The following is a 25,746-nucleotide window of genomic DNA, read 5'->3' as shown; positions in this document are numbered from 1 at the left end:
CGCAACAGAGCTGTGGCACCACCAACGAGCTGGGAACCGGCTTTGTAGTGCTGGGTAGGATGCGTCAACGCGTGATGAGATGGACTCCGATCAACGCAAGTATGTGTAAGTTGAGGATTAAAGGCCGGTTCTTCAACTACAGCATCATCAACGTACACTGCCCACACGAAGGGAGACCCGACTGTCGTATCCATGGTCGAAGTATTTTCCGCTTCAAAGCGTTTTTACCTATCAATAGTTCTCAACAGACTGAATCGTATTCGCACTTCCGTCGGTTTCCTTGCCGCAAAATATATCAACACACTCGCTTACGTGTGTTCGATGTCTGTAGTCACTGCATGACACGCTGAAATGCACACAGCTGTACTCATTGCTCTTGTATTTTGTCAACCAGTCAATCCCTCTTCTTCTCACAAGGCATATATAGTGAAACTTACACATCAATGAGACTGCTTGAATGTTCTTATCCTGTTGCATTCACATTCGTACCGATATACCGATTCATTAAGGTGGAATGTATACTTTTTGCTCACATATTCTAATATTGGAATGATACTTCTTAAAATTATCGGTTTTAGATAAATTATTTCTCTTCCAACAATATCTTATACACTACACCGACGACGAGAAGGAAGCGTTCTATGCGAGCTACGACGGCTGTTCGCAACGGGACGTAAAAATCGTCCACGGTGATATGAACGCTCAGGTAGGACAGGAGGAAATATTTGGACCGGTAATCGGGCCAAACAGGTTGCACACCGTATCGAACGACAACGGCCAACGATGCGTGAACTTCGCAGCCTCCCGTGGCATGGTAGTCCGAAATACCTTCTTCCCCCGCAAAGATATGCACAAAGCCTCCTGGAGATCACATAACCATCGGACGGAAAACCAAATGGATCACGTTCTAATCGACGGGCGATTCTTCTCTGATATCATTAAAGTTCGTACCTACCGCAGTGCGAACATAGATTCGGACCATTGCCTAGTTGCAATATGCATGCGCTCAAAACTCTCGACGGTTTACAACACTCGTCGTAGTCAGACGCCGAGGCCCAACATCGTGCAACTTCGGAACGCCGGGGTTGCCCAAGACTACGCACAGCGGCTGGAAGCAGCACCACCCACGGAAGAACAGCTGGGCGCAGCTACTATTGAAGGCTGGAGGGAGATCCGTTCCGCCATAGGAAGTACTGCTATAGCGGCACTAGGTACAGCGATTCCGAACTGGTTCGATGACGAATGTAAGCAGATAAAAGAGGAGAAGAATGCAGCACGGGCAGCACGGATATAGATATATAGATCAACTACCTAGCGAGCTATTAAAATACGGTGGTGAAATACTGGCTAGAGCACTGCACTGGGTAATCGCCAAGTCCAATCTACAAAAGGGGTGACAAGTTGGATTGCTGCAACTGCCGCGCGATCACACTAGTTAGCGCCGCCTACAAGGTCCTTTCTCAAATTCTTTGCCGCCGATTGTCACCAATGGCAAGGGAGTTCCTGGGGCACTACCAAGCGGGATTCGTGGGTTTCCACGCCACCACGGACCAAATATTCGCGGTTCGGCAGGTTCCGCAGAAGTGCCGCGAATACAACGTGCCCACACATCATTTGTTCATCGATTTCAAATCGGCATATGACACAATCGATCGAGATCAGTTATGGCAGATAATGCACGAGTACGGTTTTCCGGATAAGCTAACACGATTAGTCAAAGCGACGATGGATCGGGTGATGTGCGTTGTTCGAGTACCTATCAGGGACACTCTCGAGTCCCTTTGAATCTCGAAGAGGGTTACGGCAAGGTGATGGTGTATCGTGCCTGCTGTTCAACGTTGCGTTAGTATGTGTAATAAGGGGAGCGGGGATAGACACGAGTGGCACGATCTTCAGGAAGTCCGTCCAGCTTCTTGGCTTCGCCGACGACATTGACATAATGGCGCGGAACTTTGAGGCGATGTCGGACTGAAGGTTGAAGCCAACAGGATTGGACTTGCTATCAACGTTCGAAGACAAAATACAAGCGAGGAAGACGTTCTAGAGACGACATTGTGAACCTTCTATCCCGAGTTCGGATTGACGGTGACGAAATCGAGATGGTCCACGAACTCGTGTATTTGGTTTCACTGGTAACAGCCGACAATGATACCAGCAGAGAAATTCAGAGACGGATCTTGGCGGGGCTTGTGCCTACTTTGGACTCCGGGGGACGCTCCGGTCGAACAAAATTCGCCGCCGCACGAAGTTGATTGTCTACAATACGCTGATTAGACCGGTGGTCCTCTACGGTAACGAGACCTGGACTATGTTCGTGGAGGACCAACGCGCCCTTGGAGTTTTCTAACGAAAGGTGTTGCGTACCATCTATGGTGGCGTGCAGATGCAAGACGGAACGTGGCGCAGGCGAATGAACCATGAGTTGCATCAGCTGCTGGAAGATTTTGCATACCGCAAAAATAGGACGTTTGCGGTGGGCTGGACACGTCGTAAGAATGTCGGACGACGACCCGGTGCAGATGGTTCTTTAGGGCGACTCTACAGGAACAACAGATGGAGGACCACCTGCGGACCCTTCGAAGACTGCAATGCTGGCGACAAGCAGCAATGGACAGAGTGGAGTGGAGACGGCTTCTGCATACAGCAAGAGACAACAAGGCTCTAGCCTGAACGGTTAGGTAAGTAAGTACCGAGGACGAAAGACAATGCGTTTTCGCAGAACGACCCGCGAAAACATAAACAACGCCGAAACTAATACATCTGATTCACGGCAACAGCCGGAATGAAAGCCGTCAACAATATTCTCTACCGTATATCTAATTCGCACAAGATGAGCAACCTCTGCAATAACATAACAAAGATAGTGCCTTAAATCTATTATACCCCCATACCTATTTAACTCCATTCTACTCTAGTAAGTGTCTTATTCCATCTAGCAACACTAGCTTACCGCTGCTCATCTCTTCTGGCATTTCGAGGCCGCCAGTCGACCGTCTCATAGAAGAGATCTCTTTCATCGAATCGTCAATATTCGTTGGAACTCATATATGAGACACCCAGGGAGTTCTACAAGCTCGTATATCAACTCTCTGAAGGGAAATATATGTGATATCCAAGGCTGACTTGAACAGTTCCATCGAGCCTAGTTTGCATACCTTACATAACTAGACTCACTGTGCTCCATTCACCCACCATAACACATTCCGTAATAATTTTGTTATTTTATTCTGATCGGGTTGTCATGCAATTCAGGGCATACGTTACCATAAATCAGCATCATTCCATAGAGCCTTTGATTTTCGGATGTGATTTATTGAATTGAGCATAACATTCATTCTACTTTTTGCTTCTATATTACTCAAAATATCTTTCGTACAATGGCTCAACAATCAGCGTAAATACTTTGACTCATTCAAGCTTCACCTGTGGAACATTTCACTGATTATCTTTACTTTACATATTTTCGTTTATATTATTTGAACAACTAGTGAGTATCGAAACATAAAATTGGCAGAAAAATTTAGCAACATGAAAGTGGTGTATTTGCAGTTTTTTGTGCTTTCTTCAACGACGGAAGAAAAGCGGAGATCATCCGAAACGGTCTCACAGCTTTTTTTGTTTGTTTTTGTGTTACACAGATGGAGGGAAATGGAAATATTTACGAAAACAAAACTTTGCGTTATCATTTTTTCTCTATACTGATTATTTGACTCATTCATTAGTTAGTTTTCTCATCATCATAAATCGGCATTCGCTTTGTTTGCTTGCTGGCGTACTTACAATCAATCGTCAGGATAAAATAACGCTCATCTTAAAATCTTACACAATATCGCAGACACATACGTTTGTTGCTTCTATGTAGAATGTTGCTTTTTAACGCTTAGTAGCTTAGACACCTACTATGTGATTGCAGTTTTTTGTTTAAAACTCTGATAGAGAGATAGCAATTTATAGGTTTTTTTGTAAGGGTGAATTTTAATCAGTGATTTTTTTTTCTAAAATGTACATTACACTTTCGTCTTGGTAATTGCTTGCTTACGCGGGTGCATAATTGTATAAATATAAATATATGTTTTTCACATAATAAAAAATAATAAAAAAAACGTGAAATAAACGACATTCGAGGAATGTTGGTCGCAGGCTGGCTTTTTGTCTTAATTTTTCCCCAATATCAAAGCGCGCAACCTTTCTGCCTAGTCTGTCTGGGGAAGCCTACATCCGAATCGCTCTTTGGTAGGAAAGTAACGAATCTGATCACTAATCATCTTTCCCGGTCGTGTTTTGTCACAAAAGCAGTCACTCTTTTGCGAAAGTAGAAGCATTCAATAATAACCAGATCCCTATCCTACTAGTCAAGAAACTCGGCTCGGTTTCCTGCCGTATATGTATATAAGGTGCCCTAACCGGTCTGAGAGAAGAAGCTGCAACACGTTCTAGCACAAAAAAATGAAGTGTGGAATAATTTAAGTTTACCCTAGTTTAAATAGTAAATAATACTTAAGTTAGGATCTTTAAATAAAAGATAGGCTTCCTAAACAAACAATATTCCTACTCTACAATGAACGACGTACAATAGGGACATGTTGAAACGGGGCTCAGGGACGGGGGGTGGGATGCAGCAGGGGCTTAGGACTCTAAATTTGGCGCGGTTAAAAATTTCGCTGGTTTTTTTTAACACATTCAGAACGCGAAATTTTGTTCGTTTTCCAAAAGTTTGGCCTGGAAGTGCTTCGAGGATCTAAACGATCGATCTTGCGGGGGTTGCTCCTGCTGTGCGGGGGGCGTTCATATTCTCCGGAAAATATGAACGTTAGCTGCTTCGAGGTTTGTGATGTTTCTACTGTAGGACTCGGAAGTGCAAACATCCTAGCGTCCTAGGATGGGTGAGCATATAGCAAAATACTGTTAATTGTCCTGTTGCAATTGTTTTGCAGCCAGACCCACGTGGTGGTGTGTAAGGTGTAATACAGTTGCGAATATTGTCGATCGTAGTTGGCTGTGTGTATGCAGCACGCCCTCAGGCGTTGCTTGTTCTTGGTCCTAGATCGTAGCGATGTTCGGAACGCTAACGGATCTGGGCAAGAGTCCGTAGGCGCCCTGCCTGATGGAAGCTATCTTCAATTGGAACTTAGCAGAACGGTTGTCGCAGCTTGGCGATCGCGTTCGTCAGATGCAGGAGTTCGGTGTTGAGCTGTGATACGAGGGTTTCGAGCTTATCGACGGAGTCGAGCACTTCCACACGCTCGGTGTGTGGGTTGAAGCGCACCTCGAACGGACGGGACATAGTCGAGACCCAGCGTCTGAACTTTTCCTTGGCATCTTCGAAACTTTCGGCCACATAGTAGATGGGCTGATATTCCTGATCCTGGTACGGCTGGACAGCGGTACTGGCCGGGTCGAATGGGCGGTGCTCGGGCTTGTCACTGATGGCATGCAGCAGTTCTCCGTAAGCGGACAGTAGACCGGCACCGTAGGCCTTGACCTCATTCTTCTCCTTGCATAGACCGAATTCGACGGTAAACCAGTAGACCTGAAACAGAAGAAAGGAAAGGTGGATTAGTTCGGTTGTCACGTAGGCATCTACGATCAGTAGTATCGCATCGAAAGGAATGGAAGGACATGTTAACTTTTTGTTTAACAACGGTCCTCGACCAGGAAACTTCACATGCCACGACTACAATATCCGTATAAAGTCACCTTGACGTAAACCCGGCAGAACCAACTACAAAACCATTGAAACCGACAACTTTTACGATCGGTCAAGCGTTATGCACTTTTTGCCCCAGAAACAAAAAAAAACATGTTCCTCTCGATTACACCAACTTCTAACTTCCCTCAAGTAGCCAAACGCTCGGCGACATTCACCGAGAGCAGTGCGGTGCGGCACGTATGCGATTCAATTGGGTTTGTTCATGTTCATGCGCCATAAATCACAACACCCCCACGTCCGCGCGTCCGCTGCCCGCTAGAAGGCGCGATTAACCTAGTGGCACAGACTGACTGGCTCGTCTCGCGAAGTTGGGCGGAGGCTACAATCTATCGGGCTTTTCAATGTCATAACTGGTGGTTGCATGTAGTGTAACTGAGGAAGATGAATGAAGTGGGAGCTTGCACTTTCAATTGGAAGCTGAGAGTCGTTGGAATCGTTGAAGCTCTAGAATATTTTAACGGTTCGGTGGAATGGTAGCCATCGGAGAAGTAAGATGCCTGAACGTAGGTGTGCGTGAGCGAAATATTGTTTGAATAATAAATTTGTACACGCTTCAGCTGGTAGGTATTGGTATGCAAAACATTAGAACACCGCAGTGATCTTGGCAATGTTCGAGCTACTTTATTACACAGCTTGGGTATGAGTTGGTTTCGCGGGCGAGGAGGTCATACGGTGATGCGCAAATCGTGTCTGAAGAGGTCAGTGAATTCGGCTGAGCGTGAGATTTGAATCGCTTGGTTTGAAGTCAACTGATGGATATTAAATGTTGTTAATTCAGTAATTATGCAACAGTTGGTGGAATGAAAAATATACAGCATAATTGGCAGGGAATTCAAAAGGCTTGATTGTAATGAGTTTATAAATCTGCCGTTTATTCTGACGATGTGGGTTGTGGCATAATATTCTCATCACAGATAAAAGACGTCCAGATCGAACGCTAAATATGTGTAAAAATGAATCTGCATAAACATAAATAATTAAAACATTTCTATCGCAGACTAACGAACATAACACTCGAAAACAATTATTTACCCGCTTTAACGGCCATTTTAAATATATTTTTAGTTGGGACTGTGGCCGCATATGCGATTATATTGTGACGACATTTAATTAGCAAGGGACTGGAAGGTGTAACATATTTTTCAATATTAAGAGCCATAGTACTCAAGGAAGAGCAAGGAGTTGAAGGAAGAAAGTTTAGAAAAGCGTAGAATAGAGTCATATGAGCAAGCTTAGAGTTTCCCGGCAACTCAACGCTTTGTCTGCTGCAACGCAAGAGTCAGGATATTTTGGCATTAAATGCGAATCACCTGAATCTGCGGCATGTCCGGACAAGTGTAAGGTCAGTTAATGACTTGCTGTCGGAACCGACGCAAGTACACAGGGCATATACCACCAATGTGGTATATATAGGTGTGGCAGAACACACGGTTTGCTAGTGTTGGCAACCAAAAATATGTAAACAATCCAGAAGCACAACAGATCGACGTCATAGCGTTCACACGATTCAATGGGAGCGGAACGAACGGTATGACGAAAGCAAGTCGATTTATTCTGTGATCACTCACACCACTCATGTAAGATTCATCTTAAGAATACCAAAGTGCCATCTTCGCCATACCTGTATATACTACATTGATATACCACTAGTGAAAAATTATTCCCGAGCCTGAGGGATTGCAAATGAGTAGTTGAGACCATGCATAAAATGTGGAGCTCGCGTTCTGGGAAAATTGGCGGATCGATATTTTTGAAGGAAATTCCTCACAGTGTTATGTTTTTCAATCTGTGCTTCTATCACCAAATTTACTTCGCCGTTCAAATTAGAGACCACCACCAGACCTAAACAAAGAAATGGATTCCATTTTGAATTAAAAATCCAAAATAAGGCAAATCGATTTTCGGAAATACTAGAAGAAAACTTTCAACTTTGAGACGCTTATATTAACTTGAATTTGAAAGTCATCTTCTAGTTTGTTCAAAAACTCTTCGGAATCGAGCCATCATCTCCCTAGACATCAAATCCTCCGACAGAAGCCGTTCCATCTAGAAAAACTGTAGAAAGAGAACTGCGGATTCCGCACTGTGGAATCCATTTTGCATAGATTGTGGTTTAACAGTCAAAAAACGAGCTCTGCCCGATCAGAATGAAATAACAAATTTTAAATAGAACTCAATTTTTGTAACATATTGTGTTATAAATTAGGTCTCGTTAGTTGTTAAAATAACAGAAATTTATAACAAGTAACAATGCGAGATATAGTTTTGAAATATTTCTGTTATGTGTTTCTGATCGGGTGCCTACGCTTCCTTGTCAAAATAATGCGGACGAACATGGTCAGACGATTTAAAAAGTTTGACGATTGATTCAACTCGCCTGTGCTCAGAGATGCCAGATACTTTTTTTCAAATGTCTGCAATAATAATTTTAAATTACTGGGAAGAACAAAAAATGTCAGGAAAGCTAGTGTAACTAAAAACCTTTATATTCAAAAATCTGCAAATATCTGCAAATATCTGCAACTAAACTAAAAAATCTGCAAATATCTGCAACTAAACTAAAAAATCTGCAAATATATACGTCATCGAAAAAATCTTCAGCTAAAATTAAAAGTCTGCGAATTTGCAGACATGTCTGCAAATCTTGCATCTCTGCCTGTGTTAGGTAATTGCCCCTACACGCAACCATAAAATAACTTACAGAATAAGTACTTTTAACTTAAATTTAGGTACTTTTGAGCTGTGCGTCGCTTTCGCACTTATTAGTGTTGTCAAAAACAAAACGAGAGATTCGACTCAGTCTTCCGTGCAGTAAGGTACTTTTAAATTGTTTGGGGTATACTCAAAATTAGGTAAATTCAACTTAAAGTAAATTAAACTCAAGGTTGAGTTATTATTTTTACCGTAGTTAAATGGAAACTACTTTCAACACGGTTTACCTAATTTTACCTTCCTGCGCGATACTACGAGATTGAGTCAAAAGTACTGAATTTTAGGTAGTTTTTCGGTAGCGTGTAGGAACAAATGCAATTTGCGAATGCGATTTAAAGGAAATTTCAATACTCCCGGTCAAAAAAATGCGGACGAACGTGGTCAGGCGATTTAAACAGTTTGACGTTTGACTCAACTTGCCTGGGCTAATTGCTAGAGCACTCTAGTTAGAGTGTGGCCAAGAGGCCATGACGTATCCAAACGAACATGAAATTTGACGTATTTCTATTGTGTATACGTCAAATTCCATGTTCGTTTTAATACGTCATGGCCTCTTGGCCACACTCTAACTAGAGTGCTCTACTAATTGCCCCTAGCAACAAATGCAATTTGCGAATGCGATTTAAAGGCAATTTCAATACTTAGATAAATTTTCTGGCGGCTGAAATGGACTTGGTTGTTTTTCGCGTTTTTCAAACATGGCGCTTCATGTTTGGCTTACGCTTAAAATTGTTTTTTTAACAATAGTGATCTTTAGGGGTGTGCGGGTTAAGGCATATTCTGATGCAGATTAGTACCGTGAGTTAATATCTTAGTCCTTTTTCAATTCTTAGGCCCGAAACTATTGAAAAAAATATTTTTAAGTTTGTTTGCTTTTAGGACAATAACACATCCAAACCCATGCGACTTGCACGACTCAATAGGTTGCCTTATCAGATCTACCATAGTTTGCAGATGAAACTTGGGATGGCAGGCTGCTAGCGGATTGCAAAAGTACCAGATCATGCTGTGTGGGATGATGTCCCGGTTAACAATGAGGCGAACGAGATAATTGCAGATACATCATTTAGTAGGACAACTGTCAGTTTGTTGGTTGAATTTAATTTGGTTTGAAAATGATATGAGTGTACTTGTAAGGACACCTGCTATCAATACATATGAAAAACTCATGCAATTTTTCCAAATTAAAGATCCCTATTGGCATGTTCTCGCTTGAATTTTGATTGGTTCGTGCAGTTCATTAAGCCAACGAATGTGGGAAATTGTGGAATCGTGTGTAAGTATAGTAGAACAAGGTCTTTGACCTAAGTTCTTAATGAACGTCAGATTGTGGTAAGTTTTGGTGTGCAAAATCAATTTCACCATTGATTCTTCATATAGTTTGGTGGTGTTTTTGTGAGTAGATGATGAATCCGAAAATAAATATTATTTGTAATTTTCATATTAGGCAACTAAGGGCGATTAAATGGCGCGCTCCGTGGGCGATTTGGGGGCAATTTAAAGGCGGGTAGGGCGGCAAAAAAATGACGGCGGCAAATCGCCCAAATGTTTCATTTGAAATAGCCCCCTAATTGCCAGCAATTTGCTGGCAAATTAAAGGGCAATTTTCGCATCCGTTAGCCAGCAACATGCCCTTTTTGACTGGGCTTAGACAAATTTTCTGGCGGCTGAAATGGACTTGGTTGTTTTTCACTTTTTTCAACATGGCGGTTCATGTTTGGCCAGCTTAAAATTGTTTTTGAACAATTGGCGTGTTCTCACTTGTACTTTGTTTGTCTAGTGCACTTCATTTAGCCAACGAATGTGGCAAATTGTGGAATCGTGTGTAAGTATAGTAGAACAAGATCTCTGACCTAAAGTCTTAATGAACGTCAGATTGTGATAAGTTTTGGTGTGCAATGCCAATTTCACCATACACACGCAGAAGAATCAGGCCTTTTTGAATCAACAAAACGTTTAGTTGAATCTAAAACGTGGCGAATGACTGTTTCAAACTGAAATGGCGATTTTCGAAAGCATGTATTTGGTTTAGTACAACAAATACTTCTATTTACATTTTAAATAGAAACACTGTTGAATCAAAATAAAATTTGTTAGATCTAACTGATCCCATTGTTAAAAACCAACAGAATCTTTGTTTAATTTCAACTAAATTTTAGTTGTTCTCCCCTTTGGTTAACACAAAAGATTTGTTTTTGTTTCTTCGAACTTGTTTGTTCGGTTAAACTTATCATGATTTCGTTGTTTCAAACGAAATATTTGTTGAAACTATTGAAAAGCCAACAAATGAATTTGTTCGTAATTTCAAGCAACAGCATTGATTGAATCAAACCTGAATCTTGTTTATCATCATATCAAACGGGAAAATTGAAATTTAAAACTAAAATTTGTTTACCTTTACTAATTTTTTTCTGCGTGTAGTTTGGTGGTGACTACCTACTATACTGGTAAGTATATGTGAGTAGATAATGAATCCGAAAATAAGTATTATTTGTAATTTTAGGCAATTAAGGGCGATTAAATGGCGCGTTCCGTGGGCGATTTATGGGCGGCAAAAATGACGGCGACAAATCGCCCAAATGTTGCATTTGAAATAGCTGGCAAATTGAAGGGTAATTAACGCATCCGAGTTGGCTAATAGCCCCCCGTTAGCCAGCAACTTGCCCTTTTTGACTGCGGTTATAACATTGGTCGTGTTGACATACAATGCCGAGGCATACGTTGCCGACAACGCTGATTTTCTCTCCGCAGTTCTCTGTCTAGAGTGTTACTAGTTCCGTCAGGTTTCTGTCGGATCCGGACCCAATAAAGTAGGAGAAGAGTTCTTATAGGAGCCGTACCAAAACTATTGGTAAATCTTCCGGACAGAATTATTGCAGGAGTCGAAAAAAGCTTCGGCAGAAGTCGAGCAAAAATGTACTTTCCTGGTTGAATTTTTGTTAAAACCGAGCACCGGTTCGCAGCCGGAATTCTAATAAAACGCACACATATGTCATCCAAAAATATTTTCGCTAAATTTGTAGAGAATTCTGCATATCTTGTTTATATAAGCGACCAAAATACTGGGTACACGGCTGATGATACACGCTCATTGAAAAACACTCACAATTTGAGTTGCACGTACTTGAATTTGCATATTGAGGTGATCTTTCAAAAATTAGTTTTGTGTAGAGTAAAACCACAGATAACAGACGCTTAGGCTCGATTCGAAATGTGTGTAAATACCCGCTTCGGAAATTCCGAATAAATCTGACGTCTGAAAAACGTTTGGCAATCGTTTGCCGAGTTAAAAATAATCGAAGCTCTTTTTTGACGGCTGAAAATGAACCTGATGCGACTCACGCTGAATAGAAAAAATATTCATTCAAATATCCATGTTATTAATCCAGTTGAATATCACACAATATATTCATTACATTAATTATTAAGGAAAATGTTTTCAAATGCCAGTAAAACATATGAAACAACAATCATCATCGCTTACATTGTGCCAGAGCCTACTTTGATGCGTTTGATTCGTTGCTGCACGGCCGCTTCGTGTAATAATCAGAGACGAATGAAAATCTGCATGGATAAATGGGCGGTTTGTTCGTATGACGTTTTCAGCTGTGTCACTGACTATTGAAAATGAATGCAGCTGAATATGATCAATTTTCATTCTATGAATTTGAATATTTCTAACTCTGATCGTTTGTAGGTGGCGCAGTGATCGATGCAATCCAGTTTGAATGTAGTTGTCAAACAAGTGTAGCAAACAGCTGCATGGATGGTAATATTTAAATACTGATTTACAACGTTTATCAATGTGAAAGTTAGCACATGTTTTTAAGGAAATTTTGTTCTAGCCTAAATGTCTGCTATCTATGGTAAAACTAAATCAACTTGTGAGTGTTCATGCTTTGAGTGAAATAAATACTTCGAAGAAGTGCATGTAGTCGGATGTTGATAAAATCTGCACACTTAGAACGAAATGGAAAATACCTTAAACTATTAGAATCTGCAAAAGGTTCGCTCGAATCCGGTTTTATGAATTTCAATGGAACACTGGCAATATGGTGCCAACATTTGTGCAATTGTCTCGGAAGACTGCCCCTCGTGGTTATTTGAATGATTTGAAACCCGGAATATTTATTCCGGAGCAGGTTCCCGCGTGACCTTGGTTCCGCGATGAAATCGTCAAATGGTTCCGTAACGGGATGAAACAGTCTTCTGAAACAATTCAATTGACAGAGTTCAATGAAATTTGGATCACCGGGAACCAAATGCATTCGTCCTGTTTATTGCAGCAGAATTTAGCAGTGGATTAGTTTCTGAATCAAAAACATCCAAATTGGTTAAAATTGCCATAGTTATGGACGTCAGGGCTGGATCAAATTAGCTCGCAATTAGTCATTCCATGAAACGTTGCAGATCAGCTATTTTTTGTTTATTTACCGTGTCTCACGTCTATCAGGAGGACGCGACGTCCTACTAAAACGTCGATCGGTCCACTACCAAACGAACAAAAGATGATCATCGGACGGGCTTTTCTATTTGGGGAAGGAATAGAAAGCGTCGACGTTAACTTGTCAAACAAACGTCTCACGGAAAGGCCAATTGACGCCTGTTTACTTAGGTCGAAAACTCCATATTAGGAAGACTGATAACTCTTTCCATCCCCCATACAAACGGGAAGCGACAGAGGTTACAGCGCCTCTATTGGAGGAAGGTAGGAAGCTTAATGTAAAAATGTATATGTGTGTGCATCACTATGGGAAGTACCTAAGACAAGACGTTACAATAGGGGGAGGTCGTTTTTGTTCCAATTTTACGTCAGAATGGTCCGGCTCCTGATTGGTTGATTTTGACTTTTTGCACCGTACGCAATGTTACTGCAGGGATAGCGAAATGATGGTTGGTAGTGTTGCTATATTTATAGGAAAAGATTAATGATTACTTTTGACAAATAAAATTACTATCATTAAAAAAGTTTAAATGACTAAAACGGTGCTTCGTCGATATAGTGGAATAAAGATAAAAAATATTGCCGGCATAAAATAAATTGACAATACTCCATTTTCATTAATAAAAATAGCAATGCTGTTCTGAAGATTTCGGCAGGGAGAAAATGTGTGACAATAAGAATGTCGAAGGAAAAATAAAAGCCGATTGTCACGTATTGTCTTAGGGAAGTACCACCTTTACCCGCAAGTGGCATTGCTGTTACTGTCTCCAGATTCTGGACAGAGTTGCCAGTCGTCTTGATATGCAGTCTTCGCTTAGGGTAAAGTAACTAGATGACCCGGAAAGAATGTCACATTTTTCAATAATTCAATAATAATTTTTATTCCAAAATGCTCATATTGAGCATATACTTTGCCCAAAACAATCATAAAATATTTTAAAGCGTTTTCTAATCTCCGAACAACGTGGGGAACATTCAAATGGAGTTTATTTTGATTCCCATGTTACCTATAGCACTGAGAACTGACACCCAAGTAAAGTTTTCAATGTGTGTAAAAAATAAAACTGTCGTTTAGAAATGCTATTCGGAAGTAGTAACTTGCCACTAGCCGGCGCTGCAATCGGTCAGCAAACGCTGTACGTGTGTTGCGTGCAAACTTGGATACAACGTTGATTCATGCATGCAAACCTGTGTGCGATGGTGATTTTCAACATATTTTCATCTAAATGTTTACACAGGTTTTTCAGGAAATTTTGTTCTAGCTTATATGTCTGTTCTCTGTGCCTATATCTTGTTCTAGTATTAGCCAGCGTACAAATCTTACAAAATGTATGCACCTATCTCGAAAATTCATATCATTAATAGTTTTCCTAGGCACGTCCGGCATTCATCCCGAAAACATCTGTTCTCTTTAGCTTAGGGTCAAACTAAAGATACTGGAATAACAAAGGGATGCCACCTTAGTGCAGTAAGAAAATAATCAACTAGCAACCATGCTACATACATGCAGTACTGTAAATGTTTAAATCGTGAGTCGCTGATTTGTTGTTATAGAGTTCTATGCAAATGATTTCACTCGCACTACTTGGGGGTTTGTTTTCCTCCAGCTGTCATATATAAAACTGTCAGCCAATTTAAACATTTGAACTAGCTCTCGTAAAGTATTTATAATGGTGTTGAAATGCTTTATGTCGCTGTAAAACTTATTCGGGGGACGTATAATTCCGGTTGGTCTTATTACATCATGAAAATAAACCGACCGAAAAGTTATTTTCGATTTATTTTTCTCCATCTATGACAGGTGGAGGAAAGCAAACCGTTGAACACACTAATACAGTTACAGATTGTCAAGTACTCTATACCGTTAGTGCCAAGCTGGATAAAAGTTCCGCTGTAATAAACAACAAAAACTCAATCTTCCGGTGTACTTTGTTTACTAAGATTCTCGGCCAGATAGAAGCAGCAATAATAAATCAACATTGGGATTTGAGAACAATGTTTTACGGTTCCCAGCTGAACTAAAGTTAGAGAGAGATGATTGAAGCCATAGCACATACATTTTCTAGTTTTTTTTATCGTTTTCACATCAATACTAACCTACGCGCTATATATTCAGCGAAACCAGTACGTAACTTAATGGCCCTATACAATAAGCTTGGCGTGATTATGTACCTTCGGTACATCTAACACCAATTAATGTTTACCACTAAGCGATCGTTACGCTGTTAGTGGGTACTGTCAGTAGATACAGAACACTGTGTTCTGTATCTATTGGTTAGATTCGTTTTTTGACAGCTAAACTCAAACCCAATCGATCCCAAATGGAGTCTCCGTAGTTCTCTTTCTAGAAATTACGATATCTTATAATTCTGATAACACTTCCAAATATCAGGCATCGATTTTTGTATTTAAAAATTTATGGTGTTTTGATAGTGTTTTCCATGTAGTGAACCCAGAAAAACAACCATGGTCCCCGAAAGATCCAATATAAAAACTAGGTTTTGGAGTGTGTATATTGGAAACCATAACATTGTATTTCAATGATTGTGAAATCCGGTATGGACCTATTTTATAACCTTTCAAGGTGCAAAATATTTGAGACCGTTCGAGTTTACTTGGGTGGACTACCGCAACCGAATACCAGTCGGTTGTGGTAGTCAGGTTACTAAAAATTGGTCAGAAATAGTTAGTTCGTTAAAGGATCAACGAAGAAAATAAAGAAATACGTTAACTGACCAAATGTTACGCTTTAAAGAAAGCTAAAGGGTCGAAAATTTAGTTTGCCTTCTTGCCGCACCGTCTGACCGCGCAACAACGTGCTTCTCATTTGACTTACAAAAATCGAATGAAGCACTAAAATAAATGCTTATATGAATTCCCAAAATTTGTTTGTCTTTTAGTTGGTCCATATTGATGGCTCTGCCTGAAACAGACTGGAAAACTACTACTAAAATATTTTCAGTTTTTGCATTGTTTATACAAGTCATTCATACATTGAAATTTAATACAATATTGGTGCAAACCACATTCGAATACAAGTCAAGTGAATCGAAAAAACTAGCCAAAAATAGTTCAACAGAGCGATAAACGATGCAAATAAATAAAAAGGGAGACCGCCTAAATTGACCAAGACAGAAAGTAAGAAGTCGAAGGAAGGATTAAAGTCCAACTTAAGACACCCAACTTCTACACCTTATGCCAAGCGTAATGCCGGTGAAAAAGTCCATCCTCGCGACGCAATAGAAAACACTTAAAAAGAACAGTAACTCACCGTGGACAGCTTTTCAATTTCTTCATCCGATGCTCCCAGCGAGGCTAATCCGATTTCTTGCGAGAATTGAGCAAAGCTTGGATCGGCCAGCAGCGGCATGTGGCCTAGCAACTCGTGGATGCAATCGCTGTAAAGATTTAAAGAAACAAAATGAAATGAAGATCTGAGTAAAAAAATTATTTCTATAAGTGGGTGGCGATCCCCCGAGTGAAAGTGTCCCTCTGTTCCTAGGTTCCGGAATAATTAACCTGGCCTCCGGCATAGGATGGCTTCGAATTTCCCTTCCTAATGACGAAAGATCTATTTAAAACCTCCGCGATAGTGGCAGAGGTGGTAGCGTAAATCAATTATTAGGCCATTGATTTCAGCGTATCCTTTTTCTCGTCTTTGTTCAAAGCGCTAAAAGTGCTCATAATATTCCCATGCGAAAATTGTGAAAATTGCTGGCGCTCCCGGGTACTAATTGAGTTTGTATCCATTGCCATTACGATCCATTTTCCTACGTTCAAATATTCCCCATACACTAGTTGTGCCATACAATAAGGAGGGAAGGCAATTATCCGTTCCAGTCCTGTTCCCGGCCGGAGTCACTTGTTGCTTCTAGCCGACATTCGGTGACACGACCGAGCCGGAACGAACCGATCCGGTGCAGAACTTTTCCTCCGGGGGGAAATCATTTCCCTTTTCGGGTTCGCTTTAGGACTTAGCCTCGGCAGAGCGAGCGGTGCGTCGGACAGACGGAAAGGGCGTACGGGATGGTGGTTGCTCGGTTGAACTTCGGGAACATCAAAAGCTTTGAACGGTGCTGTGGCACAACAGTGAGCGTAATGGAGTGCGAGTGAGACGATTTCCGTCGGAATCATTTTATTCTATTATTTTGACTTGCTTTTAGCTGTTCGTTGTTGGTTGAATGGAGCGGAACGGTCGTGGCAAGACGTAGGCGCCTCTAGAACTGTACGGCGTTTATTGCTGGAAGGATGCTACAATGGACATGAGGAAAAACTTATTATTTATTATAAAAATCCTCTTTTTTAAAACGTTCCTTTTCTCTGAATATGGCATCGAGAATAGTGAAAATATATGCCGGGCTCAGGCATGAAAGTCACACCGAATTAATCATCACAATCCAACATTCGCACCCCCCGAAAGGCTCCATCACTCAAGCAACAGAAGATCAGAGTTCCCAACCAAGACGTCAAACAGTAAAGTGTGCAACTGTCGACGGTTTTATGAATGGAAACACTCAGGCAATCATAATCCCTGTGTTCCACCATTCTTTCAGCCACTGAATCGCAGAATTTCTTCAAGCTTGACGAAGCACGTGTGACGTAAGCCGTGCACTACAATCCGACCATAAATTGAAGCATTCATCCCTCCCCCATGGAAACATCCGGGGAAAAAATCTCAACCCCAGGAATTAACAGAGTGTTTCGTTCGCCACCCACGCCAGCTACTATTGAACAAATCAAAACCAACTTACGGTTCCGGTGTGTGGTATGGCGAGTTGATGTGTCGCACGTACTGTGTGCTCTGGAAGATGCGGAAGGCTAGCGACGCCAGGAAGTCCCGAGCGGTCAGTAGTCCGGCCGCCGGACGTAGCGTGAAACCGGTGCTTCTGCGCAGGAAATCGCTCATCTCCTGCAGCTGTGGAATGCGGTGACTAACGAAGATCTTTTCCTCTTCCAGTTTCTTGAATACGACAATGTACTCGCTGCATGCGTGCTTCTGCATTAGTTCCTTGACGCGGCTGAACACCGCCGACCAGGTCTTGTTCTCGGTTTCGGTGTAGTCGATGTGAGGAATTGGATCTCCGCTGTGCGTGGAAATAGTCAGTACCGTTCGGTGGTTGATACTAAATTCTACTTACAACTTGTAGCTGAAGGCGATTTCGGCAATCTCCTTCCGACGGGCGCGGTATACCTGATCCGCGAAACCGGGATGGTTCATGTCCAGATCCGGTTCGTACTTGGTCATCAGGTGATTGCAGTTGTCCAGCTCGGAAGCGTGCTTCGGGAACCACGGTGCCTTCACGTTGACGTTATTCTCCGACAGCACACTAACGCTGCCGAATGAGGATGTCTGTCGCAGCGAACGGATCAGCTGCAACAGATTGGCACGGGCCATGTCGACCTTGATGAGCACATCGAACAGGACACCCTCGCTGCGCGACTGACGCGACTCCAGGTGGGCGACGGTGCCGTGGAACGTTTCAACCGCCTTCAGGATACGCCCCAGTGAGCCCATGCCATCGCGCAGATGGACTACGACGGCGGCCCGAACAACCTCCTTCTCGGCCTCGGGCGATTCGGAAGCGGCATTTTGCAGCACAACTTCTTCCTCCGTTAGGCCAGCGTCTGGAAGATTGGAAGAAGGAAAATTACATTAGTTCTACGAATGTAATAGTAGCTTGATCCAAATTATTACTAGATTAGTAAATTATTTGTTAGAAAATTCCTATAACAGCACTATTTTCAGTCATTTATATGAGTTTTCAGAATAATTTAACTTTAAGAATCACACAAAATAAATCATAACAAAAAAAAATTGCCAAAAAAGAATTACGGTTAACCATTTCTCTCTAAATCATACATTCAACAGGTCCTTGTGATGGTCACGCTTCTGATCAGGATAGTGCGTGGGAGGAATAAGTCGTCCGAAACGCCATGTCATAAAGCAAAGCTGACACAAAGAATGAGTTATGCGAGCCGGGATGGTGGTGCTGAAAGATTGTTACACTTCCCACAGTGATGCTTTCTTTTCGGTCACCATAACCGGCATTGAGATATCCCTTGCCTCTTTTTATTCTTGATGGTATGATTCTCGCCTTTGCGGTGGGTAAAGGTTAGGGATGCGGTTTGCAAACGGGTAGCGTAAGAGGAGCGAAACTAAAGAAGGAAGTCGGTCTGAATGGGTGGTGATTTTCACGACCCATTAGCTGCAAATATGAGTGCGATTCCGACAATGGAGGGGTAAGCTTTTAAGCTCGCGCTCGGTGGATGCTTGAAGTGTTGGAGGTTAGAAAATGACTTGATTTAAGAAGGGGTTATTTTTAGATTGGTCACATTTTGCTGACACTTTCGAGTTGAAATCTCTATCTTTTGAGACATTAGTGACCTTTCATGTCAACCAATCGTATAATATTTTTTTTATCTAAAATCTTCTGATTGTCAACATTATTCGAGATTCAAGAGAAGTTAATATGAAATAAAAGATTTTTTTCAATTGTAGAAGAGAATGGGCGTAATGACGATGAACCAATGTTTATTGAAATTAATGATGATACAAGTAATGATGACGTCTAGAGGTACTGCGGTTATAAAATTAGAACTAGAAGTCAAACGAAACGTAAGGGCTTGCCCGGTCATTATGATTAAATTAGTCGAGTCGGCAATCGATTGACAACTCGTGAAAACAATAGAAGAATAAATTAGGTCCAAAGATACCCAAAATAAGTAACTGTAAAAACGGTAAAGATGACTCGAAATGGTGAAAGAAAACCCAAGTACCCCAAGGTTGAAAGTAATGGGGATGAGTAATCGATATTCTACGGATGTCTTCATTGAGTTATTCAAATGTCAGAATGAGGGCATTCCGATTCAAATTGTCAAAGTTATTGCTGGCTTCGAAAATTCACGCTTCGAAGTGTAACAAATACAAAGTTATAATTCGAATTGATAAAGGCACTTATAGTGGCCGTACGGTGAACATTGGTTGGGATACGTGTTTTGTTACTAAGACATTTAACGTGTTGCGTTTCTTGAATTGTGGAGAGTTCGATCCCAAGAGTACAGAATGAGTAAATAAAGAAACATGTTCCAGACGCAATGGAGCACAAAGAGCATCTATATGCTCTTTAAATGATTTTAAATGCGCAATTTAGTAAAAAAGTAATAGCAGTAAATGAAAGATAAAGACTAAGAAATTACACTGAAGACAATGGTAACGAAATGCTCGTAAGGCAAACTTAGAATCTTAGGTGGAATCCGGATAATTTGTTTAGTCTATAGCAGCTGATGTAGTGGTTGATTTTGGAATGTTTAAAGCTATACACGCCACAAAAAATAATCACTATGGGAAATACCAGAAAATTGCCCAATCTATCTAGAGAGATACTTTCAAGCGGTTCCGTGATCGCATAAGTGTAACCGGGAAAGTGGAAAACAAGCAGAATATGGATTAGTATGTATTATCTGACCACAGCACGGGGTGATGTCCCCAAAAAATCAAAGTTTGCCTTCGTCGATAAAGTCGCCTGGAAACTGATGATTTAACATGGAATTGGCAGCTGTGGACTTAAAACGAAGCTACTCAAAAGTATATGGTGAAATGTATAACAGCTTTCATTAATATTCAAAAAGGTTCAGTGAAGGTCTACTACAGCTGAGTAATGCTACACAGGTAGCGATACAATAAGGTGAATTTTGGCGATAATGATATCAATGCAATCCAACTGTTTGCAATTCCGTCCATTCGAGAAGTTATCAAGTGGAAGTTGGATAAAATTGGAAAGACAATAAAAAAATCTATTTTTTTTACTAAGCTAATTTTTTCCTACGTCAAAACAATTCCGTAAAACACTTGTTTTTGATCAACTTCTAAATGGACCAGATTTTATAGAATGCCAAAAATCGTTATTCTCCTTCCTGTGCTAAAGAAATCAACCACCGATATTCTTGTGTCGACAGTGCGGATGGTATCTATCGAGAAGACCATCAGTGATAGTGAGGCGTATCTTTCCCATATTTAAAAAACAGCAAAAAGAGATGCTCTTTTTACCCTAATGATGGGACAAGCTTCGGTTGGCATTTTTTCGTAATAAACTCTAAATACGATATGAGCTCCAATTGTCATTGTGAATTAGGGATCGCTCACAATACATTAGAAAATTAATTGTTAATCAAAATGCTAATGAAACTACTATGTTTTTATGTACAGTACACATGTCGTACTGATTGGATTCAACAATTTCGACTGGCCAGAACAATTGGTTCTATCCAAGAAAATGAAAGAATGTGTTGAGTGTAACAATCATAAGCTCAACATCCCCGTGCTTTTCGAAGATTAAACAATCGAGGTACGACTGAATGTTCAGTCTTCGAATACATACGATAGCACCATTCGCAAATTCATGTTGCTATACGGAGAAGCAATATCTATGCGAAATGATAATTGGAAGAATTTCCCCCGAGTGTTTTTGCCGGTTTCCGAGTGGTGAGAATGCGTCACTCAATCCATTCGTTCCTTCGTGACTCTGCAACATGGCTTTGGCTGTGCTCAGACTATGCTGTATACTTACAACCAGGGATGCCAAAGGTACTGGTAAACTACATTTTTTTCGGTATATTTACATTTGCGCAAGCCGTACAGTCCGCTACAGCGACGCATCACTACAGCTCTTGCCAGAACAGTAGCCAAACTGAGTACATTTTCTCGTAGAGCAGTAGAATACATTTTTGTTTTGCTGCTATACTCCGACTTGCTCGGTGAGAGTGTAGCGTAGTAAAGTTTGTTCTCTCGCTTTGTACACTTTTCTCTGCGTAGTCAAAGGGAGAGGCCCGCACACGAAAGCGTTGATGCCGGTCGTGCCGCAAACGAACCGCATTTATTTTTGTCGTTTGTGATAGAAAATATTGAAACGATTAAAAATATTAAAAAGTGTAAAATAAGGAAAGAGAAGCTGTACCGCTCGCGTCTGGTGGCTGTACTGGGGACAGTATTTCTTTGTCATGTTACTGCTTTGCTTACAGACTGCCGTACAGCGCTGGGCGTCCTGCAATAGTGAACGACAGCAGCGACGAAAGAGAAATGAGAATGTAGGCAGAAAAATTACAGCCGCAGAAAAGGTAGGCATTTTGCATCCTTGCTTATAACAATCAGTTCCCCACGTGTCGGCACCGCAAGCAATCTGCACACTACGGCATAATATAAAATCAAAAGTAAACTCATCTCTCTTTCTATATTTGAGAATAATTTTTAAAAACAAAGCGTTTTGAGCGACCTAGGGGAATATCACATTCAACCTCCTTAAGAAAGATGTCTGCCGTCCACTATAATATTATAGTGTAATTTAAACGGAAGACATCTATCTTAAGAAGAGTATTATATTGAGTGAATATTAAAGGGTAAAATACTGAAAACATCGGGGATTTTGAAAAACACCAATAAGCCAACGGCTAAAATACATATTGAGTATATTTTGCCATTATTATCCGCAAAAATCTGAAACCACATCAAGCAAAATATTAACCTTTGCTCGTCAAGAACGATATTACTGTAAACTGCATTTTGCGGATACTCCACAAATATGGTTACAGAAAATCGATATTTTTGTGTTTTTTTCTACTCCATGTTCCAAATAAAAAGGTTTTAACGGAATACGCATTAGTTTAGATTTCCGGGAACTTTAAGCATTGCACGCTCTCCCTTCCGCAAGTTTACCAAAAGTCATGTTTTTGCAACTGGTTGAAAAGATGTTCCAGAGACTAATTTAGCAATCGACTGGAACATCGAACCGCTATCGTCTGACATGAGCTTTTTTCAATTTTGCATTTCTACAAAGCTATAGCTTTTATCCAATCAAAAATGGGGGAAATTTTTGTTTGTTCAAAATTCAGCTATTTTGCCAAAGTTTGAAAAACCGTTTGTCCGACGATTTTCAAGGGAACACAAAAATAAAATATTTTTTAATTCTGTTTCAGATGAATGGCATGACCCGAATCCTGCCAACCATTTGAATCTTTATTTTTGAGAGAGGTGCATTCAAGGTCAAGCAGAGGCCAAACAACATTCAACAAAAATTCACAAACGTTCAATAATAAGCGATTCGAATACGAAAAAGTTTCATCCTTTTCGCATTAATGGTTCACCTGCAATCCATCCGCAAAAAGGTGTTGAAAAGCATTCATTTGTAAAGTACCCCCTTAATTATTCACCCCTTCGTTATACCTTAAGAAAAATTTGTAAATTATTTGCCAATTTTTTTGGAAATCTATTGATTTATCGACTTTGTATTTGGATGTTTATTCGTTATGTTTGGATAATTTGCTGAACATTCATTAAGTTTGAAACAATAAAGTTATGAGCAAATTTATGAGGAGATGTCTTCGGTCATACAACTTTTTGTCTTCGGTTGTAGGCCACCTAGTAAAGTTCACTAGAGATGCATAAGTATGGAATAAAACCAATGAAGATTAACAGTTTAAGAATTTCAATTAATTTTCTGGGCTTATAACGAGAAGAAATATATCAGTCTACCTTCTCATCTCGTGCAAACCATAAGCTAAAATGACACAACTATACAGTAGCGGTAAAGCGAACCAACAATTTTACCTACCGCTCTTTGTTTACAAAGAATGTACCATCGTTGCTTAAGGTTGCGTGAAATCAGTCAAGAAATAACTAGTAAAAGTGATAATGGAGCTTAATCTCGAGGGAGTGACCTATGTACAGCTACACCACGCGAGAAACTGTGGTGTTTAAGTTTAAGCGGGCACAAGCGTCTTTTTATCATTTCTTCTGACTCATTTTTTATTTTTTTCTCAAAAACGGGAAGGCAGGCATATTTCAAATCACAAATTAATCTTGAAAAATAATTTTTAGTGTCAGGTGAAAGTCCTTTGTACTAGTCTGGCTCCCCGAATTTGTCAATGAAAAAAATAGATTAAATGTGGTACCTAGGATTGGTACTAGTTCAGCGGAAGTAAAAAAAATTAACAAGTGTCATATTCCTTTTTCAAAATATTCTTTAAAACCTGTTTTAATCCACCTAGCGGTGCAATTGTGCCTTTCTCATTTCTCTAAACTATGGCACGGAGGCTTTTTATGTTCAACATAATTGTGGAAATGTCCATTACATTTTTGGTACACTTTGCACTTATACACAATGGCATGCCAGCCACGAACTTGATGAGCTACGTGTCGACGGTGAAACACTTGAAACAAAAAAATATCATACTCCATTAGCCTAATCAGCATTAGATCAATGTTATCTGCTTGCTAGCTCATTTTGTCATGCGGGGGTGGGTATGTGAGGAGGGCGAAAGTCCCATGAACGAACGACTCCCCAGCTTAAATTGGTTTGCTTTGTGATATAGTGGTGGTTTAAAGATGATGGGGTTGAAAGGGAGGGGTATGAGGGCTGGATGGGGTGGTGGTCTGAGGAGTGATTTAAGGAAATTTTTAAACGAGGGGAGTGAACAGTAGAGGGGGGGGTGTAACCCCTCTCCGTAAACCATCAACTACGCCCCTGTTAAAATCCAGAAACCTTATGCGAGTTGAAAAAAAAATTTGGCCGAGATTAGGTTGACGTTTTTCAGAGTGATTGCATAACCTTTCTATATGAGAAAGGCAAAAAATGTGCCAAAATCCAAAAAAGTGAATCGTCGTCAAATTTTTTTTCAAGTTTGCATCAAATCTCGACGTTTCATGCACCTTGAACACATTTAGCATCAAAAATAAAAATTCCATTTTTAATTTTTCCGATAGTTTATATGAGAAATTTCTGTGTGGCCGCACTCTGAAACCCGTAATTCCGGAACCAGAATTCCGATCGATCCAAAATTCAATAGCAGCCGATGGGAAGGTTACACCTTTCATTTGAGACTAAGTTTGGGCAAATCGGTCCAGCCATCTCTTAGAAAAATGAGTGACATTTGACACATACGCACATACATACACACACATACACACACACATACACACACATACAGACTTTTTCCGATCTCGACGAACTGAGTCGAATGGGATATGACACTCGGCCCTCCGGGCCGGGATTAGGTTGACGTTTTTCAGAGTGATTGCATAACCTTTCTATATGAGAAAGGCAAAAATAATTTAAAATACATTATAGTGGCCCACAAACAGATTCAAGCAATGGCCCACAACCGGAATAACGAAACTTTGCCAATGTAATGGCCTCAGATTTTACTTTCACTCAATCATTTTACAAAAACATTTTTGCCTTTCTCATATAGAAAGGTTATGCAATCACTCTGAAAAACGTCAACCTAATCCCGGCCCGGAGGGCCGAGTGTCATATCCCATTCGACTCAGTTCGTCGAGATCGGAAAAAGTCTGTATGTGTGTGTGTATGTGTGTATGTATGTGTGTGTATGTGTGTGTGTGTATGTATGTGCGTATGTGTCAAATAATGTCACTCATTTTTCTCAGAGATGGCTGGACCGATTTGCCCAAACTTAGTCTCAAATGAAAGGTGCAACCTTCCCATCGGCTGCTATTGAATTTTGGATCGATCGGAATTCTGGTTCCGGAATTACGGGTTTCAGAGTGCGGCCACACAGAAATTTCTCATAAAAACTATAGGAAAAATTAAAAATAGAATTTTTATTTTTGATGCTAAATGTATTCAAGGTGCATAAAACGTCGAGATTTGATGCAAACACGAAAAAAAATTGACGAAGATTCACTTTTTTGGATTTTGCACATTTTTGCCTTTCTCATATAGAAAGAGTATGCAATCACTCTGAAAAACGTCAACCTAATCCCGGCAATTTTTTTTCGACTCGCATAAGGTTTCTGGATTTTAACAGGGGCCCTCCCTTTCAACCCCATCATCTTTAAACCACCACTATATTACAAAGCATACCAATT

At 40.6% G+C, this 25,746-nt stretch overlaps 1 protein-coding gene across 3 annotated transcripts in view; it reads right to left on the bottom strand.

Annotated features, from left to right (window-relative positions):
• Positions 1-3,330: 3,330 nt before the first annotated feature.
• Positions 3,331-25,746, bottom strand: part of LOC131691281 (tyrosine 3-monooxygenase) — a 133,208-nt gene continuing 110,792 nt past the window's right edge. For all 3 annotated transcript variants that reach the window (XM_058977564.1, XM_058977561.1, XM_058977562.1), the window contains exons 5-8: positions 18,005-18,491; positions 17,618-17,950; positions 16,138-16,264; positions 3,331-5,530 (exon numbers count right to left, since the gene is read on the bottom strand). In XM_058977564.1, coding sequence (XP_058833547.1) covers positions 5,129-5,530; positions 16,138-16,264; positions 17,618-17,950; positions 18,005-18,491 — 1,349 coding nt within the window. In that variant the 3' untranslated portion in view covers positions 3,331-5,128. The remainder of the gene's footprint in view (positions 5,531-16,137; positions 16,265-17,617; positions 17,951-18,004; positions 18,492-25,746) is intronic.

Source organism: Topomyia yanbarensis, chromosome 3 (genome assembly GCF_030247195.1).
Source record: "Topomyia yanbarensis strain Yona2022 chromosome 3, ASM3024719v1, whole genome shotgun sequence".
Classification (NCBI taxonomy): Eukaryota; Metazoa; Arthropoda; class Insecta; order Diptera; family Culicidae; genus Topomyia; species Topomyia yanbarensis.
Note: the sequence above shows the minus strand (reverse complement) of the source record. Positions and strands in the feature narration are given on the sequence as shown.